At 33.7% G+C, this 20,660-nt stretch overlaps 1 protein-coding gene across 1 annotated transcript in view; it reads left to right on the top strand.

Annotated features, from left to right (window-relative positions):
* Window positions 1–11,541: 11,541 nt before the first annotated feature.
* LOC118740346 (ATP-binding cassette sub-family G member 1) overlaps window positions 11,542–20,660 on the top strand; it is a 48,278-nt gene continuing 39,159 nt past the window's right edge. Inside the window, 4 exon segments of the mRNA XM_036471840.1 lie at window positions 11,542–12,004; window positions 14,340–14,463; window positions 15,072–15,261; window positions 15,318–15,702. Of these exon segments, the coding sequence (XP_036327733.1) occupies window positions 11,863–12,004; window positions 14,340–14,463; window positions 15,072–15,261; window positions 15,318–15,702 (841 nt within the window). The 5' untranslated portion in view covers window positions 11,542–11,862.

Raw genomic sequence — 20,660 nt, forward strand, 5'->3', positions numbered from 1 at the left:
TCATCTTCATCTTCATCTTCATCTTCATCTTCATCTTCATCTTCATCCTCATCTTCATCTTCATCTTCATCTTCATCTTCATCTTCATCTTCATCTTCATCTTCAGCTTCATCTTCATCTTCATCATCTTCATCTTCATCATCTTCATCTTCATCTTCATCTTATAATAATAATAATAATAATAATAATCCCAACGGTTTTTACCCTCCATACGCACGAGGGGCGCAGTCCGCATGACGTACGGAACCAATATTTTAAATTTTTGTGCCGAGTCACGATAGGCAGGAGTTTGTTAAGTGTCGAGATCTAAAACTGTTCAGCTACAGAACTAAATTCATCAGCTGATCTTCATCTTCATCTTCATCTTCATCTTTTCTTTATCTTTATCCTTGTTTTTGTCTATATTCTTGTCTGTGCATTAGTCTTTCCCCGCCAATTGGCGTTTAACGCAGCTATTCGTTTTCTATACCCGCCATATACTACCTTTACCGTGGCGTTAAATATATATCGCAAACATATCGGAGCTGTAATATTAAGATTCGCTTCAATAATTTGTGTTTAACTTTTTAAACAGGTGGTCACCATCTTCAAGCAACTCAAAAATATTTTAATTGTGTTTCTTTAAGCCCTTTCTTTTCACGCTTACTATATAGTATTTTATGAATAAGACTTTTTTATAATTTGACTTTTGAAACAGGTGGCAACCCTCCTACATGTAGCTAAAAAATACAGTTTATTCAAAACCATTTCTTTTGGTACCCATATTGGGATAATTCATTTAACTTAATAAATAATTTGAATTTGATTTTCGTATATGTGGCAACCCTTTAAACAACTAAAACTATATTGCACACCCGAAGGACAAGGCCTTTCATGTGACACCTCATTTTTTAAAATCGAACGAACGATACAGATTTTATGGCTTGGTGTTAAATATTTAACGCAACCCTCTGCGGCAGAGAAATTTTAAAATCGATTTTCTAACATGTGGCAACTCCTTTCATGGAACGAAATCTATGTTGCACACCCGAAGGACAAGGCCTTTCATGTGACACCTCATTTTTGAAAATCGAACGAACGGTACAGATTTTATGCCTTGGTGTTAAATATTTAACGCAACCATCTGTGGCAGAGAAATTTTTAATTCGTTTATATAACATGTGGCAACTCCTTTCATGGAACTAAAGCTATGTTACACACCCGAAGGACAAGGCCTTTCATGTGACACCTCATTTTTGAAAATCGAACGAACGATACAGATTTTATGGCTTGGTGTTAAATATTTAACGCAACCATCTCCGAACTCGATTAAGAAGTTTCACTTCAAAAACACAAAGTTACAATAGTTCAATGGGATTTAGAAATCTACGAGAAAATGGTTCCTATTCGAATGATACTTTCCAATAATTACCACTTTTCGCCGTAAGCACGATATTGATAACATATGAAGCTGTGTCCAATTTCAGGAAGTTAGCGTAATCGGTTCCAGAGATATGAGAAGTTCAGTTCGTATGGAATGTGCCACGCCCCCTTTTCCAATACATTTGCAATATATGCATCATTGCTAAGTTTCAGTTCCCCAGCGTAATTGGTTTTAGAGATACATATATTGTTTTTTTACGTTTTAGTCTGTATAAGAATTTTAAGAATATCCCGAGCTACATACCGAGTAAATTTTTGGTCGGAATATTTATTTTCAAGGTGCTGGCATATGTTCCAAATATGAACCAAATCGGTGAAGCCGTTTAGTAGTTTAGTGCAATACATTGCACATTCTCTAGTTTATAGGGCAACTGCTAAAATATTTCCAAAAAAGTCGTTATTGCTAACATTAATGTCATTTTTAACCGACTTCCAAAAAAGGAGGAGGTTATCAGTTCGTCGGAATATTTTTATTTTTTTTTTATGTATGTTACCGCATAACTTTGGACCACGGCAACCGATTTCGGTAATCGAAAGGTAGTGTCTCAGAGGTGGTCCCATACTAATCTGGTTTCGATCGGATCATTGGATCGTGATATATATATATATATATATATATATATATATATATATATGTGTATATATATATATATATATATATTTTTATATGAGAATTGAAGTCGGTTTTTTAACCGACTTCCAAAAAAGGAGGAGGTTATCAGTTCGTCGGAATATTTTTTTTTTTTCGTATGTTTCCGCATAACTTTGGACCACGTCAACCGATTTCGATAGTTCTTTTTGTAACGGAAAGGTGGTGTCTCAGAGGTGGTCGCATACTAATTTGGTTTAGACCCGATCATTGAATCATGAAATATATAGATATATATATATTTTTTTTAAGTCGGTTTTGTTTTTTGCTGAAAATTACTTGTTTTTGCTAAAAATTACTTGTTATACATATATGTATACATATGTACGTATAAAATTGAAGGCAAAATATAACCATAAAATTTAGTTAAGTTACACTTAACAGCAAAAGTCTGCGTACACCATTTCTTTTTTAAATATTCCAATATATTGAGAGTTAAAATTTGTTTGTTATTATTTTATAAATAAAATGATCATGCTTAAAACAAAATCATATAAACCGTGCTTTCCAACTTTATACAAAACAAAGGAAAATTTAACGATTCTTCATCAAAATTTACGATCTTTTAATCAGATTAATAAAAAAATAAAATAAACAAAAGTGGTAAACAATCTCACTTTGAAATGGGCGTGCAATTGCTATGACCGATACTGTACATACGTAGATATATCACTGAGCACCCAAAATGTGTAGTTATTCACTGATTTTTTTTAATTTCCAATGTTTTTTAATTTAAATATTTTTCGTTAAGTTTTTTTAAATATGTTGTATATTGCAAAAACCATTTAAATTCAAATTCCAAACTGTGCTGCAAACTTGTTAGAACTTTGCAACTCTTCACTCTTCAAATTTCAAACTTTTTAATCCGAGTTTTTTTATAAATATTTCGAGTACTCAGTTTTGTAGCCCATAAAATTTTAGTGCAGTCAAGTGTAACCTTGCATCTTAAACGAAAATATTTAAACAGAAGAAGACCTTCAAGAGCGTGAGTAAAAAGAGTTATAAAAAATCAGCGCGGTTAATTATACTAAAATTTAATGGGCTATAGAACTGCTCGGCCGCTGTGGTGTAGTGGTAAGCTGTGCGCGCTTCCACTCCGCAACGCCTGGGTTCAAGCCCTGGTCAAAGCAACATCGCAAAAAGTATAGAAAAAGGTTTTTTCTTAACAGCGGTCGTCCCTCGGCAGGCAATGGCAAACCTCCGAGTGTATTTCTGCCATGAAAAGAACCTTCTCGTAAAAATACAATCGCCGTTCGGAGTCGGCGTAAAACTGTAGGTCCCTCCGCTCTGTGTGACAACATCAAGGCGCACGCCACAAATCGGAGGAGAAGCTCGGCCAAACACTAACATATGTGTAAGCGCCAATCTATTATTATTATTATTATAGAACTGCATACTTACATATAAACTCTGATTTAAAATATTGAAGTTTTTATAACAGTTTCTAGAAATCTACTAAATTTCCAACACAGTTAGAAACGTGAATTTATATGTTTAATAAACATTCAGGCATGTTCTGAAATTCGAAAATTTGAAATCGACTCGATTTCGATAATTTTTTCGATGAGTTTTAATCCAAAAATTTTTAAGTCTCGCATTAAAATGATTTACTTCATATCGCTGTTGCTTCCTTTATAGTTTTCAATTAGAATATTCACTCTTTTCATCAGATATAATTAAAAAATATTTGGCAAATCGAGTCGATTTCAAATTTTCGAATTTCAGAACATGCCTGATTGTTTATGTTATAATACAGGGGTGGGCAAGGCTGAGGCCGAAAAGAGCCACATGTAAATTCTAAATACTACAAAGAGCCATAAAAAAACAACAAAAAGAATAATGAAAAACATTAATTTTATTATTATTCCAATGTACGTAAGATAGATATTAGATAGAAAATTCAAAAGATCCATTTTGGCCAAATTTTCAAAATCCAAAATAATACGCGAACAGAAAATTTGCAGAAACTTGCAAGTTAGACGAACAGCTGATAGAAATTTTATTTACATACAAAAGTATAAAATTGACAACGTAAGAAAACAAATCCCGAAGCCTTATCCTGACACTGTTCACTGACTAAGCGAATAACTACTTCCTCCTTACAAGTTTAATTAGTCGCATTTTACTATTTTAACTCCCAAACCATCAAATTCAATTTAGGTATTTGCGTAAATTCCAACCAGCTGTTTTCTTGTTAGCAAATTGCTATAGGCAAACATTTTTCCAGCAGAAACTAGCAGCTTTCCCTCAAAACGAAATGTGATTTTGCTCTCTCAATTTCCCCTACTTTGCAAGTCTTTTGCGTACGCGAACACAAAAAGCTCATAGTTTTTATAATAATAATAATAGATTGGCGCTTACACAAATGTTAGTGTTTGGCCGAGCTTCTCCTCCGATTTGTGGCATGCGCCTTGATGTTGCCACACAAAGCGGAGGGACCTACAGTTTTACGCCGACTCCGAACGGCGATTGTATTTTTATGAGAACCTGTTTTTCATGGCAGAAATACACTCGGAGGTTTGCCATTGCCTGCCGACGGACGACCGCTGTTAAGAAAAAACCTTTTTTCTATATTTTTTGCGATGTTGCTTTGACCAGGGCTTGAACCCAGGCATTACGGAGTGGAAGCCCGCACTGCTTACCACTACACCATAGCGGCCGACCTACACCACACCGGCCGACGATAGTTTTTATAACTTTCAATAATATCAGGTACACGAATGCATCTAATTGTGAACAGTATTTTTACTTTGCGAATTTCATTATAGAGTACGTTGTACCAAGAATTAAAAATGTACGGCACGCAATTGTTTTCAACAGCGGATATTTTAAATCTGGTACTTGTTGCCGGAATTCAAGCAATAGCAAAGCTTTATGTTGCATTTCTAGTACCTTTTCTTTTAATTCCAAAAACTCCAACACTTCTTCGCTTTTCTTAAAAAGGAGTATTTTGGATATTATAAATTCATCCTCATTTATGTTACATAAAAAAAGGTTTATGAAGTATGCAAACGTACATTTAAATAATTTCAAATCGGCAAATCTTCTTTCAAAATCTTCTTCTAAATCATGGGCAATATTATTTTCTAGCCATGGAAAATGAAGAAAACTTTTTTTTAGACCATGAAATAAAAAGACTTAGTTTAGCTTCAAAACTTAAAATAATTTGCGAAACATCAAAAACATTTTTATTCTCTCACTAGCTTATACCCGCGGGTTTCACCCCGCGCTTTTATACAAATATGAAAAATAATTTAATGAAGTTAGATTTATTTCTGTGCCCATTTCGTTATAGCTCGTTATTTTTTAAGCGAGTTAAAGTATTTAGGCCGTTTAAAACTATGAAATTATAAAATCCCGTCTGCGCGCTAGGCATACGAAAGATATCAATCCCTCTAAGTTTACCTTAAAATGGTTCCAGGTATACGACGCGTGAACGTGTAACCTTCTTGGAGGTGCCACGGCGGGTTCTAATATTTCCAACTCAAATTTAGTAACCTGGCCTTGATAAAATACCACTTCTCATTACTGTAGCAAATGCCTCAAGAGAGCTTTAGATTATAAGGCCGAACCCGGCTCTCCCTTTTTCATTTAATGAAATTTATTCTGTCAGTGCGGCACTTATAAAATAAATCTCCATAACAAATTTAAAATACTTCGAGGGATTTTCTATCCTTCCAGAGATATGTATTAAGAAGTTTTTAGTATGTACGGGAGGCGACATGCCTCCTTTTTTAATAACTCCCATTTTTTTCCATGAGCAATTGATACATTTTGCATACACAACTCCATACCAAGTTCCAGTATTCTTCCACAAACACTTCCAGGGATATGTGGCAAGAAAAAGTAAATTTGTACTGGAAGTGCCACGCCCCTTTTTCTTATAACCCTAATCTTCTTCCATGAATTTAGAATTAATTTTACACACCCCAGTACCAAGTCCCAGTACTCTACCATGAACACCTCTAGAGATAAGCAGTACAAAACAGTAAATTTGTACGGGAGGAACCATGTCCCCTTTTCGAATAACGCAAATTTTTCTCCATGAGTATGGAATTACTTTTGTATGCACATCTCGGTGCCAAGTTCCAGTCCTCTGCAATAAACACCTCCAGAGATATGCAGCATAGAAAAATAAATTTGCATGGGACTTGCCACACCACCTTTTCCAATAACTCTCATTTTTCTCCATGAGTATGGTATTAGTCTCACATACATACATACATATGTATTTCCATACCAAGCTTGAGTGCTATACCCCAAACATTTGAAGAGATATGCAATATGAAACTTTCAGTCAGGTAGGTGCTACGCCTCTTTTCCAAAAACGTCCATTTTTCTCAGTGAATATGAACATGATTTCACACAGTGTTGGCAAACTGTTAATCTGATTAACGATTAAAAATTACCGATTAAAATGTTAATCGCGTTTGACAGTTAAAATTAATTAGTCGTAATCAACTGTACGATTAATGATAACATTTTTTTAATTGTTAATCGCTGGCTGCGATTACGTTTAATTAATTTAAAACATTAATCATTAATCCAAATGAAAATAAGATTAATTTGATTAGTTTGCCCGAGTTTGAAACCAACACCAGTTATAGTAATTATTTTGTGTTTTGCGCTTATAAAAAGCACATAATATAAAAAAATTATAATTATTGTTATTAGTGATACATAAACTGGGAACTTTTACAAACCTAGTTTGTAAAACGTTTGTTGGTATATATCTTAATGAAAATGCACGCCAAATTGCTTAGATTGATGAGGAAGCCCGACTTAGCCATACCGGATTAACTTGCTTTGTGTGCACAGGGAAATTCCAGCATAACATAATTAATCACCAAACCTACTTGATCAAATTAAGAGTTAATGATTAAAAATTAATTTTTTAATGGCGATTACGATTAACTGCTTAGTCAGAATTAAATTAATCATGATTAACTGTAATCAGATTGAATTCAATCGAATTAACTAACATCAATCGATTAATGTCATCATTGATTTCACATACATATCACTATACCAAGTTTCAGTTTTCTCCCACAAATACTTCCAGAGATATGTATGTAATATGAAAATTCCAATTTGTATGGGAGGGGCCTTGAGTTATCGGACTCACTTTCAGTCTAAGACCATCCTTCCGAAATCCGAAGTAAGTGTACTAAATTTCGTTCTGATCGGGAAACCGGTTAAGGAAGTAGCTTATTTTTCAATCCAGGTCATAAACCATCTTTGAGCAAAATTTCATTTTCAAACAGGTGGCAATTCTTAAAAAAGTAGCCTTTTTTCCAGTCTAGGTCATAAGCTATCTGTGTGCAAATTTTCATGCAAATCAGTTCAGTCATTTACGCGTATTAATTTAATTAAACTTTCCTAATACGTGATAACTCTTAAAATAGTAGCCTGGGTCATAGGACATAGGTCATAAGCCATCTCTGTGCGAAATGTCATGCAAATCTGTTCAGTCGTTTCCGCGTATTAATTTAATTAAAGCTTTTTTAACAGGTGACAACTCTTCCAAAAAATTAGCTTATTTTCCACTGTAGTTCATAAGCTATCTGCTTGCAAAATTTCATGCAAATCCGTTCAGACTTTTCCGCGTATTAATATAATTAAACTTTTTTAGCAGGTGGTAACTCTTAAAAAAAAAGTAGCATATTTTTCAACCTAGCTCATAAGCTATCTGTGTGAAAACTTCCATGCAAATCAGTTCACTCATTTCCCCGTATTAATGAAATTAAACATTTCTAACAGGTGGCAACTCTTAAAAAGTAGCCTACTTTCTAACCTAGGTCTTAAGCTATCTGTGTGCAAAATTTCATGCAAATCCGTTTAATCGTTTCCGCGTATTAATTTAATTAAACTTTTTTAACAGGTGGCAACTCTTCCAAAAAATTAACCTATTTTCCACTGTAGGTCATAAGCTATCTGCTTGCAAAATTTCATGCAAATCCATTCAGTCGTTTCCGCGTATTAATTTAATAAAACTTGTTTAACAAGTGGCAACTCTTAAGAAAAGTAGCCTATTTTCCAATCTAGGTCATAGGCTATCTGTGTGCAAATTTTCATGGAAATCCTTTCAGTTGTTACCGCATATTAAATATATTAAACTTTTTAACAGGTGGCAACTCTTAAAAAAAATAGCCTATTAACCAATCTGGCCCATAAGCTATCTACTTACCAAGTTTCATGCAAATCCGTTCAGTCGTTTCCACGTGATGATTTCCCAAACATCCAAACATACAAACTTTCACATTTATAATATTAGTAAGAAGTAAGATTGTAGAGACAAATTCAAGTTTTGCCAATGTTCCATCATATCTGTAAAGAACATTAAGTAAGAAAGCCAATTTTCATTCTGCCATTGCGGGTAAGGTTTCGATCTCAATTTGCGTATGTGTATATAAAAAGAATAAAATAGAAAAACAATACAATGGGAAAGAATTTCCAGCAAATAAATATGTATTTTAAAAAGTATAAAGAGCCAAAATGTTCTAAGCAAAGAGAAAGTAAAAAGAGCCGCATTTGGCTCAAAGAGCCGCGTTTGCACACCGTTGTTATAATACTTATGAGCCATCCTTAAATAGAAAATTTACGAAAAATATTTAGCATTGAAACCATTGTGAATATTCAAAATTCTATATATTCTTAATTCGATGCCGGAGAGTCTTAGAGAGTCTTTAAATAATAAAAAAAGTAAGTGCGCCTGGGCCACACTGGAGAAGTGAAACTTACGTTACATACATATCTATTTTGTGTCATAACCAATATACATACATACATATGTACATACATACATACGTATGTCCATACATACATACATACATCTGATTTCACTTAAGGTTATATTTTTTGTATTTTTTCTATCTAGATCCCTACCTCTACCTCTGTTCGTTCTAATTACATTTATGTTATTCTGTTTTTCATTATATTAATTTTTATCTTTATACTCTATCGATAACAAAATCGATAGTAACATCCAATAAAATATCAATAACAAAACCGATAAAAATATCGATAACAAAATCGATAAAAATTTTCGATAGCGAAAACGATAATAATATTAGTAGCAAAATCTATTAGAAACTCGAAAAGAATATCCATAACAAAACCGATATAAATATCGATAACAAAATCTATAAAAATTTCGATAGCGAAAACGATAATAATATTAGTAGCAAAATCTATTAGAAACTCGAAAAGAATATCCATAACAAAATCGATAAAAATATCGATAACAAAATCTATAAAAATATCCATAACAAATCGATAAATATTGCTACCCTGAACAGATGTGACTTAGCAACATACGAGTCAGTCAGCACCAGGGATGAAAAATGGAAATTTCAGATTGTACCTAATATCATAAAATAAATGTACCTAAATGAGACAGATTGTACCTAAAAAAATTTACATCATTCATTTGTAGTTATATAAACTATATAATAAGCAATGTCATAACAGCACCGATCGTTTGATTTTCCACAATAAGGTGTCAAATTATAACTCTTGGACTGGAGTAATGCAAAGTTTTATTTTTTTGAAAAGAGTTGCATTCAAATTATCTAAAAAAAATCAATTATTACATAATGGGTATCAGTGGAAAGTGTTTTAAAAATATTTGTTTCTTAACTTAACTTTAGGAAGGTTGCTATCTGTTTAAATATTAAATTCAATTTGAATTAAGAAAATTAATTAAGAGAAAAATGTTTTAACATATGGGCTCATAACGAAAGAGGCTTCAGAAGGTGGCCGCTTGAAAATATTTTGAAGAGGGTTGCCACCTTCTTGCAATGTCGAATTTAATTAACTTATCAAGAAGTTAAATGAAATGTCAAAATAATAATGTGAAACGAAACAATATTAAGAAGACTTTAGTTTGAACACAAAAAATATGTTTGAGGTGTTGGAAGAGGGTTGCCACCTGTTTAAAAATTAAATTCAAATTAATAAATAAGTTAAATGAAATATTAAAATATGGGTATCAATCGAAGGGGGGTTGAAAAATCTTTATTTCTGAATTTAGCGGAGTTGCCACATGTTTAATTAATATAATTCAACTTAATTCATCAGCTGATTAAAATATGTATCGCAATGTTAGACGAAGAATATTGAAGAATATTCTAGCGCGAAACTACTTTTCAAAAGTGCTGCCACCTGTTTAAAAAGTCGAATTTAACTATATCTATATATATAATACGCGAAAGGACTTTTTGTCCAGGTCATCAGATCTGAACCATTCGTTTGATCTTCAAAAATGAGGTATCAAATTAAAGGGCTTGATATGTAGATGTGCAGTGGGCTTTTACTTTTCCGGAAAGAATGGCCACCTTTTAACCTTTTGAAAAATCAAGTTGAGATTATTTATAAATATAAGATGTTAAATTAAAAGGCTTGGTTGCAGATGTGCAATGAGGATTTACTTTTTGAAAAGAGTTGCCTAGGTATCAGCCAAAATGGTTATTTAAAGCTTTGCTTCTTAACTTAACTGTGAGAGTGTTGTCCCTATTTAAAAAATTAAATTAAATTTTAAACAGGGAAATTACATAGGTAATTTACAAAATATTCCCCCACAGGGGTCCAGACTAAAGGAGTTTAAAAAGGTAGTAATTTGAAAATGTTTTGAAAAGGGTTTCCACCTGCTTTAAAAGCGGAATTTAGTTATATGCAGTATTAAAATAAGGTTATCAATTCGTCGGAATCTTTATTTTTATTTTTTTTATGTATTTCTATAATTCTTTTGTTAAAGGAAAGGTGTTATCTCAGAGGTGGTCCCATACAAATTTGGTTTAGATCCGATCATTAGATCATGAAGAAATTAACGATAAGCTTAAATTTGGACATGAGAATTGAAGTCGGTTTGGTTTTTTGCTTAAAAATCACTTGTGTAATTTATTTTTACAAAACCACTGTGCAACAGTAAGTCTTTCCGCATGCGCATTTGACCCAAATCAGATTTATGAAAAACCGGCCTCTCTCTTTTGGCCACTTCGATGCAACGATCCATGAAAAATACCAGTTTCTTCAAAGCTTTTAAACTCCGGATTTGAGACGTTTCTACAATCAACTCTCTCATCTACTATATAAGTATGTATGTATGTACAAACATATTTATATACATATCGCTTGCATTCGTGAGCAAAAGTACTGGATCTGTCAGTGCACAATAGTCACGCTTGGGCTTTTCAAGTAATAACATACATTTGTAAAAAGTTCAATGAAGAATTTAATGAATTAACGGTTGCATTATAAATAAAGCCAAAATCGAAGGCTACCGTTTGAGATAATCGTGCGACAAAGTTCAATCAATCAAATAAATAGGAGAGATTTTTGTTTTGTAATGATGTACATAGATACATACATATGTACATATAAGTATGTGTACATAACTACATTTTATTTTAAATTGTGTGTAATTGATGCAAGTTATATGGTACAATATGGTATGAAATAGCAAAATTGTATTCTAAGCTGCATACATACATACGTTTGAATATATTTACAAACATATGCCGGTACATACATAGTCGAAATCGCTTGAGTTTAATGTGCCTACATAAGTTCAAAAGCAAATAAAATCTCTTCGTTTATTACCATAACAGCAAGTTAAATTACTTTTCAACCAGGGTACCAACGAATTTCGAGTTAAGATCATTCATTAGCAATTTTGCACTCCAGCAGAACTGTGATCTGTGTACTTTCATAGCGGCTAAAATACATTAAGAAAGATTAAAAGACTAAAAAATTATAAGATTTTGAACACAAAATCACTGCGATAGTCAATTATGCCCGACAAGGATACTGCCAATGTGTCAGACAACGCTAGTCCAGCAGTAATCGCTAGCAACACTTCGATGAATGGAAATCTACAAGAACAACAAAAATTCAAATTGCAATTCAGGAATGTTTCCTATATTGCCAAACAAAGTAAGTACATTCATAAGATTATACATGTATATAAAAATATTTATGTATATACGTATGTGTATTTATGTATAAATATACCAGTTTCGATTTAACGTTCAAGTTTTAGGTAATGAAACATGTTTATTTTTTAATTTTTTCATTTTATATTATTCGTAAAAAATAGTATACGCATGTCCGTTTCTACATATCGACCTCTCTGGGCGAAGTTATCGTAGGTATGTGCCATTCTTACGAAACTGACTTTTTCATACAAATTTGTTCTACACCACACAACGCGTCACTTGGTAGAATATTGTAGCTGAAATTCTTATAGTTACACCAAAAATTTACTGCATATTTTATGGTATGTTACATTGCATTTTTTCTTGTAGAAAATATAATTCAATATTATTCCAAAAAATTAAGTATGTATAAAAAAACGCTCTCCTGTAAAATTTGCTTTCTAGCACATACAATAATATCGCTGAAAGGGGTCTATATATTCTCATGAATATTATTTATGTATGACTAAAAAATCACTATCCTAATCCTAAGTAAATACGGAACCCATTGAAAACGATGGACCATGGGCCACAGCTTTCATTTATTTAACTTCATTATCTAAACGCTTTGTCGATGGCGCCATGAATGTTTTGAACGCAGCAGAAACATCATGAATTTGAATAAGTTTGACATGAAAAAAAAACGGGAAAATAGAAATATGTTTATCTAATCTAGCCACAACCACAATCGCGGTGTAGGTCTCTCGCCGCCAAAATAATTATCTTCATAAGAGTATGTGTTGAATTAGTGAAAGATGTGGTCCGTCGTGTTCAATGTGCTTGAAGCAATAAATATACTTAGATAGATTTCAAAATTAATCATCAGGGGATTCTCAAAACCGACCTTGTTTTGTTTTTGATGCCTTTAATTAAAAAAAGTGTGAAAACATAAAAAGTAAAACTAATTGCCCCAAATTTGGTATGCATGCACATTAGGGTGATCCGAAAATGGATGTGAAAACTAAAGTCGGAACTTTAATGCCCTCACCCCTAGGATTGATCTTTATCGAAAAAACGTTACCCCTATTATTTTATTTTGAAATCAAAAATATGTAGAAGTAGCTCAAAGTTTTCCAAATCAAATCAATATTTTTTCTCCCTGTTTCTCTTCAGGAGACTAACAAAAATAATGCCCAATTATTTATTTAACCATTTTTTCATAGTAACTATATTTTATAGGTCCGCCAGAAACCTCTGATAATGCAATGGAGACCGATACGTAAAAATCGCTTATATTAAAAATGGTTAAATAAACAGTTCAGTATTATTATTGGAAGTCTCCCGAAGAGAACCAGAGTTTTTTCGATCGAAAAATTGTCGTTTTCAAGAATTCTATACCATTTCTACGAAAAGTGTTTTTTCCTCTTATAAAATACAGGAAAACTTTGAGCGCTTTGAGCGACCTCTTAATGATAATAATAATAATAGATTGGCGCTTAAGACTGGTTTTCACTGTGTCATATTTTGACGCCAAAATTTGGCGACATATTTTGACACAACTTTATATCTTTTATCCATACCTTGACTGATGATATTATAGGCCAAAAACAAATATATAGCCGATTTAGCAGCGCATGTGTACGACTAAAGACCTATCCGGATCCAAATCCATCAATAAACCGCCTTTTAATCCCATTTGACAATGTGTTTTCACTTACTTGACGACAAATGCCACTGAATTTGACATAGTGAAAATCAGCCTTTACACATATGTTAGTGTTTGGCTGAGCTTCTCCTCCGACTAGTGGCGTGCGCCTTAATGTCACAAAAAGCGGAGGAAGCTTTACGCCGACTCCGAACGGTGATTGGATGAGAAGCTGTTTTCCATGGCAGTAAAACACTCGGAGGTTTGCCATTGCCTGCCGAGGGACGACCGCTGTTAAGAAAAATCATTTTTTATCTATGTTTTTTGCGATGTTGCTTTAACCAGGGTTTGAACCTTTTTTCGGTATAGAACAATCCTAGATGGTGAGAGCATCAAGATTCCGACTTTACTTTTTTTTTTACCACCCTAATGTACATACATACATATATACTTTGTTTGGTCAGTTTATGGGTTCTTCAAATATAACAATTATTACTTTTGACAAAATATTTCTTATATGAGAAACCATTATGGCGATATTTCAAAATACGAAAAAACAAAAAAAAAATACGAAGTTTATGGGCTACTTTAGAACGGCCCTGTAAGCATTTTCTTTCTTATCTAAATTTAAAAAGTTTTTTGCTCCTCCTGTTTCAAATTTCTCATCGCTTCTATGATATGATAACTTTATTTATGTATATACATATAGACAAAAAGCTGGTTAATATACTCCATGACGTCTGTGGAGAATTTAAATCCGGACGACTTACTGCCGTTTTCGGGCCATCCGGTGCGGGTAAAACATCGATACTCAATGTGCTTTCCGGTTTCAAGTACGATATTTAATCGTAAATCATTACACAGGCCTGCGAAATTTAAGTTTTTATTGCTCCCCTCCAATAATTATGTTACTTTTTTTGAATATCTAGGTATGGTAAATTAAAATACATCTTTTGGTTTTTTTCTAGCATGTCGAAATTTTTTTATTAGTGACATGTATATTTTAGGATTTTAAGCAACTTGCTAATAGACCAAAATTAAATCAGAAAAACTTATGTAATTTCGAAGTTAAAGCTAAGAAAATTGATACAAGTTATTTTCTTACCGTTAAGGCGCATTACTAGCGTTAACCTCGATATTACAAAAGCTTTTCTGATTTACTTTGTCTATTTGTGGGTATATTAAACTAATGATATTGCTTTTAAGTAAAAATTCAATTCTAAATTAATTAAGTTTTGCCTTTTCATGCAAATTGGTAATAATCCTAAAAAATCTCGACGTGCTAGAAAAATATCAAAGATGCATTTTGATTTAACATACCTATATATTCAAAAAACAATTACATAATTATTGGAGGGGGAAACAACACTTAAATTTCGCTGGCCTGTGTTATTAATAATATTGCGCATTGCAAATACATGGATACTTGAAATCTTTTCAGAGCCAGCGGTGTCTCGGGTAAATTTACATTCAACGACAAGGAGCGAAACCTTTTGGCTTTCCGCAAATCGTCATGTTACATTCCCCAGGATTTTGCGCTGCTCGATCTCTTAACGGTGCAAGAGACAATGAACGACTCGGCAGATCTTAAATTACCAACAAAAATCGTCACTTCGGAGAAACAAAAAATCGTAAGCTTTCCGAAACTAATCACAATGGCTTCACATTTTACTTTATTTCCATGTAGATCGATGACATACTCATGATACTCAATATGGATAAGTGCCGTCACAGATTAGTGCGTAACTTATCCGGTGGTGAGCGCAAACGTCTATCTATCGCTATAGAACTGGTCACAAATCCACCGGTTATGTTTTTCGATGAACCCACTAGTGGTTTGGATAGTGTCGCCAGTTTACAAGTTATCAACTATTTGAGGCGGCTGGCACTTGAAAATCGTATAATCGTATGCGTTGTACATCAGCCAAGTTCGAGGCTAATAAAACTATTCGATGATGTGATAGTTATGTCACGTGGTCAGGTGCTTTATTCCGGTGCTGAAAGAGAAATGATACCCACCTTCGAAACAGCGGGCTTTGCATTTCCCAATTACTATAACCCTGCAGATTTCGGTAAGATTCAGAGAATATTTCAAAAGCTTAAATATGGATACATAGGGCGGGTTAATTTGTATGGAACGATTTTTTCGACACCCTTTTTAGCAGAAAGAAAAAACAGAAATTCCGTACGTCATGCACCCCTCGTGTCGGTTGGGCGGGAAAGGAGATAAAACCGAATTAATTTATTAATTATTTATTTATTTAATATGAAGTTAATAATCATAGATTGGCACTTACACAATATGTTAGTAGATTTGTGGCCTGCACCGCGATGTTTTTACACAAAGGGGTGGGACCTACAGCGACTCCGAGCGGAGATTGTGTTTTTATGAAAAGGTCTTCCATGGCAGAAATACACTCGGAGATTTGGCATTGCCTGCCTTAGCGACCGCTATTAGAAAAACTACATACATATTTTTATATTTTTATTTTGAACCCAAGCCCTGCGGAATGGTCCGTACCTCTACAACTATGAAGATAAATATTTAATGAAGTATTATTAACAGTGCTGCAACAAGATTTTTTTTTACCAAAATCGCAAAAAAAAGTTACCAAATTCAACAAACTATTTAATGCGCAGAACTGTATTTACAGTGAAAGCTGCCATAAGCGGAAATCGATGGTCACCTACTTTTTGTCCGCCTTTGGGATATGTCCGCTTATGGGACTTTAGTAAAAAAGAATATTAAAATTCAAATTAAAAAAATGGACATCTGAGGTTTCTAAAAAAATTATATTTCGAGGGCTTATATTCAATATCCTCTATCTACAATTTTCACAAAAACTACTTTGTGATGTTAGAACCCATCTGAGATTTACCTGTCATCACTGATGTTGATTCTGATTTGCAATTTAATAGTGTAAATTCTTCTATTAAGCGTTATACAAGGTACGCATTAATATCACCGATGCCAGTTAAGTCTTAGGTGGATTTTTATATCAGAACCTCATATTTTGTGAAAAGTGCAGACAGAGGGTATTGAATATAAGCCCTCGATTTGTTCTTCAAAATATATACATACAAAAAACGGAATGACTGGAAAATAAGTCAAAATTTATGGCGTTTTCTTTTCTATCCGCTACGCTCAAACAGAAAGAAGAGGGCAACGAAAAGGCAAACATTTTTTGGAGAAGAAAACATATTTGAATATGGAGATATTATGTATGCAAGTATGTATGTGTACATATGCATGCGCAAGACCCAACATCAAACTGGAAAAGTCAAAATTTACCGCTTATTATAGAACCGTGTTCGCTTATCAGAGATTTTTTTCCAAAAATATATATGTTTGTGTGTCCTCGTCCGTTTATCATAGCGTATAAATCAAAAATTGTTCGTTCCCAAGAACGTGTCCGCTTATAGGAGATATCCGCTTACTAGGGCGTCCGTCTATGGGGCGTTCGAGAATTCTTGAAAATCAATATTTTTCGATCGGAAAACTCTGGTTCTCTTAAGGATACTTTCAAATTTAATACCCAATTGTTTATTTAACCATTTTTTAATACTAACGATTTTTTATTGGTCGCCTCATTGCTTTTTTCGGGGTTCTTGTGGGTTTTTGGCGAAGCTATAAATTATAGTTGCGATGAAAAAATGATTAAATAAACAATTGGGTATTATTATTGGGAATATCCTACAGATAAACAGAGTTTCCTATTCTACGAAAAGTGGTTTTTTCCCCATATAAAATACCTGGAAAACTTTGGGCGATTTGAGCGACATCTAAATATTTTTTGATTTCAAAATAAAAAAATAGGGGTATTATTTTTTCCATATAGAACAATCCTACGGGGTGAGAGCATAAACATTCCGACTTTACTTTCTCACATGCCTGTTTTTGGACCACCCTAATGTGCATGCATATGTATATATGTAAGTGTATACAATAGTATTTATACATACAGACATATACATAGGGATGTTGCGAATGTCATATTTTTCACATTCGCTAATGCGAATGCGAATTTTCGGAATGCGAATGTTAGGAATAACATTAAAAAAGCTATAACAAACTCAAGTCATTGTTTCCGTTCCTTAATTTTTTTTTAATTATTAGAATATTGAACGAGTATTTAACCTATACAGTGTCTTAATCTGATAGTCAATGTTCAAAAGGGGCAAATATTTGCGGGCCAGATCTGTCAATTTGTTCTATTTTAGTTTAGTTTTCCACCAATCGAGATTCGATTTTCGCCGAGATGAGCTCGTTTTTCTTTAAGATAGGGCTTCAGTTGAGCTTTAATTTCACATTTTTTTAATGTCCCCAGGTTCTACATCCGAGCCTTCGCTTTCGCTGGAGGAATGCAAAATTATTTCTAGGTTGCTTATAAGACTTTTAGCAATACTTGTTGGAGGTCCATCAATGTTGCTTGATATACTACTTAGCGCCTGAAGCTAAAAGCCGGTTGTTGCCGCCACTGTCTAAAATATATTATATTATACTAGAATAATCTAGTACTTTCATTTTTATCGATAAATTAAAATGACTTGTCACGAGTCGTAAGCCGAGTTCTATAATTGCGCCAATTGTACTTTAGTTAGTTCGTGCATAAAATAGCTCAAAAGCAATTAATCAAGATCTGGTCGTACGTCATATCATCATATTCCACAAATTGATTTAATTTAAGTTATATCCATAAAAGGAGTTTTAACATACATATGTACATGTATAATTACATGTGTTGAAACTATGCAAAATAAAGCTTGAATTCACATCCAGCTGACCTAGTTTTTTCTTTCAAAATTCTAAGAAAATCATAGAGATACTGTCTCGACACCGGTTATTTTCCGCACCCTGGTTAGACAGACTGAGAGCTATTTCGACAATATTAGAGTGGGCTCTCTGCCCATGTACATATTCACATTCGCAAAACATTCGTATCATTTGATGCGAATGCGAATGTGTAAAATGATGCGAATCATTCGCATAACGAATGCGAATGCAAATATTCGCAACATCCCTGGTCTGTACATAAGTATATCCGAAGACACCAATCAGGCAATCAGCACTTTTCATGTTTTCATCGTTCCATTCAGCTATAATTTTTGTATCTGCACTGAGAGCAAAATCAACCAAAACTTTGTTAATATTACCAAATTCAAACTTGAAAAGGACTCAACGTGATTTTTGGTTAATATTTTACAATGACTTGGTTGATATTTTCAACCACAATTTTGTTTACATTAACACGCTTATGTTCTGCACTTCACAGATGCTTTTTCATAATTCGGAGATACAAAACAAAAATGTTTGTAATCATTTTAACACGTTGCCTCTGACGGGGTTAGCAAATAACAGCACGCATCCCTACACTCTCAGCTACAGCCGCTTTATAAATTTGTCTTTGAATGTTCAACTTGAATAAATTTTCTTCGTCGTTTAATTTAATCCTGCACTTCACAGATGCTTTTTCGTAATAAAGAAGAACCAAAAAAGGGGAAAAAAATAAAAATTATGTGTTGCCGCTGACTGCATTCGTACTCGAACCTGCCGGAAGCCTCAATTAACAGCAAGCACATCTGCACGTTCAACTACAGCCACGCATACGAATTGGTTTTCAAAAGTTCAACTTGAATCACATTTTTTAAAATAGGTGTATTATGAAAAAACGATTGTACTTTTGGCTCAGTGTGCGTGAGCGCTGAAAGCCATAACACCAGAAACGATTGGTGAGGATTTCGAACCTGTGTAAGTGTGGCCGAAGAAACAAATTTGTCGATTGGGCGTGGGTTTAAGAAACTGGTAGTGTCTTATGGCTCATAATGGTATATTTTGCATCTGGACATATGTACATAGGGTTAAGGCGCATGCCACAAAACAACTGAAGGCATCTGATCATTCACAGTATCATGGATACGGTCCATTGCCACAGAGGATTATCGGTCGCATAATTCCTCGTAGATCGGATATAATTTGGCCACTGCGATCACCCTACTTGGCACCTTTGGACTTTTTTATGAGGCTACTCGGATGGCCGTATTTATGCGAATACATCTCCAACTTTGGAGCACTTTAAAATCAGCTTTTTTCCAGTTATGGCCAATATACATAATACTTACATATGTCAACAAGTGGCCGAAAATATCTCAAAAAAAATAACTCTTGAAGGCAGTCCTGAAAGCTTTCGATGCACACATAAGCGAGAGCGAGAATATATGTACATATGTATTTACATAGAATTCTACTCATATGGTTACCAGGGTACACCGGGATATTGATGGCAATTGCAAAGCTGACGATATAGCAATAGCAAACAGTTTATTAGAGATCACACCATTCCAGCAGCCAAGGAATGCTTGAATAACTTTTCGGCTTGCTGGAATACCTGGTATTTTTCGAAAAGGAAATGCTCATCATTGCTCTTAATTTTAAACAGAAACAAAGGCCCGTAGTCATAGTCAAAATAAAGTCGACTTTAAAGTTAGTTGCAGCTTTTTGACATAATTTTCAATGGGATATCTGTCAAAAAAGCTGCAACTAACTTTAAAGTCGACTTTATTTTGACTATGACTACGGGCCATTATGTGTAACAATTTCAGGAAAAAAGGAACTTTTCTTTTTTGTTTACTCCTAAAAAGTGCCTTTCGTTGAAAATCAAGAAAATAGTAGCCGGTCGCTTTATTTACAGACAACATTATCTTAAATATAGCGAAAAAGAACAAAAAAGTACAAATTTTTCTCCATGTGTAAAATTGGTCAACTTTGAGCGGCTCTACCTCCTTAACTACTAATCCATGTTTAATAAACGTTATATTTTAGTAGTCTCTGTAAATTTCTCTATTAGACACATTTATTCACTTTATCAAATTTCTAGTATAGGTCTGCCTGACGTCCTGGTTTTCCAGGATTTGTCCTGGTTTAAACAGATTGTCCTGGTGTCCTGGCCCACACTTAAATTGTCCTGGTTTTTTAATGAAGGTCAATGCAGACACCCATCTAATTTTTTTGCTTTGAAAAAAAGGTTAGGCT

Source organism: Rhagoletis pomonella, unplaced genomic scaffold (genome assembly GCF_013731165.1).
Source record: "Rhagoletis pomonella isolate Grant_MI unplaced genomic scaffold, Rhpom_1.0 Rhpom_scaffold_00006, whole genome shotgun sequence".
NCBI lineage: Eukaryota > Metazoa > Arthropoda > Insecta > Diptera > Tephritidae > Rhagoletis > Rhagoletis pomonella.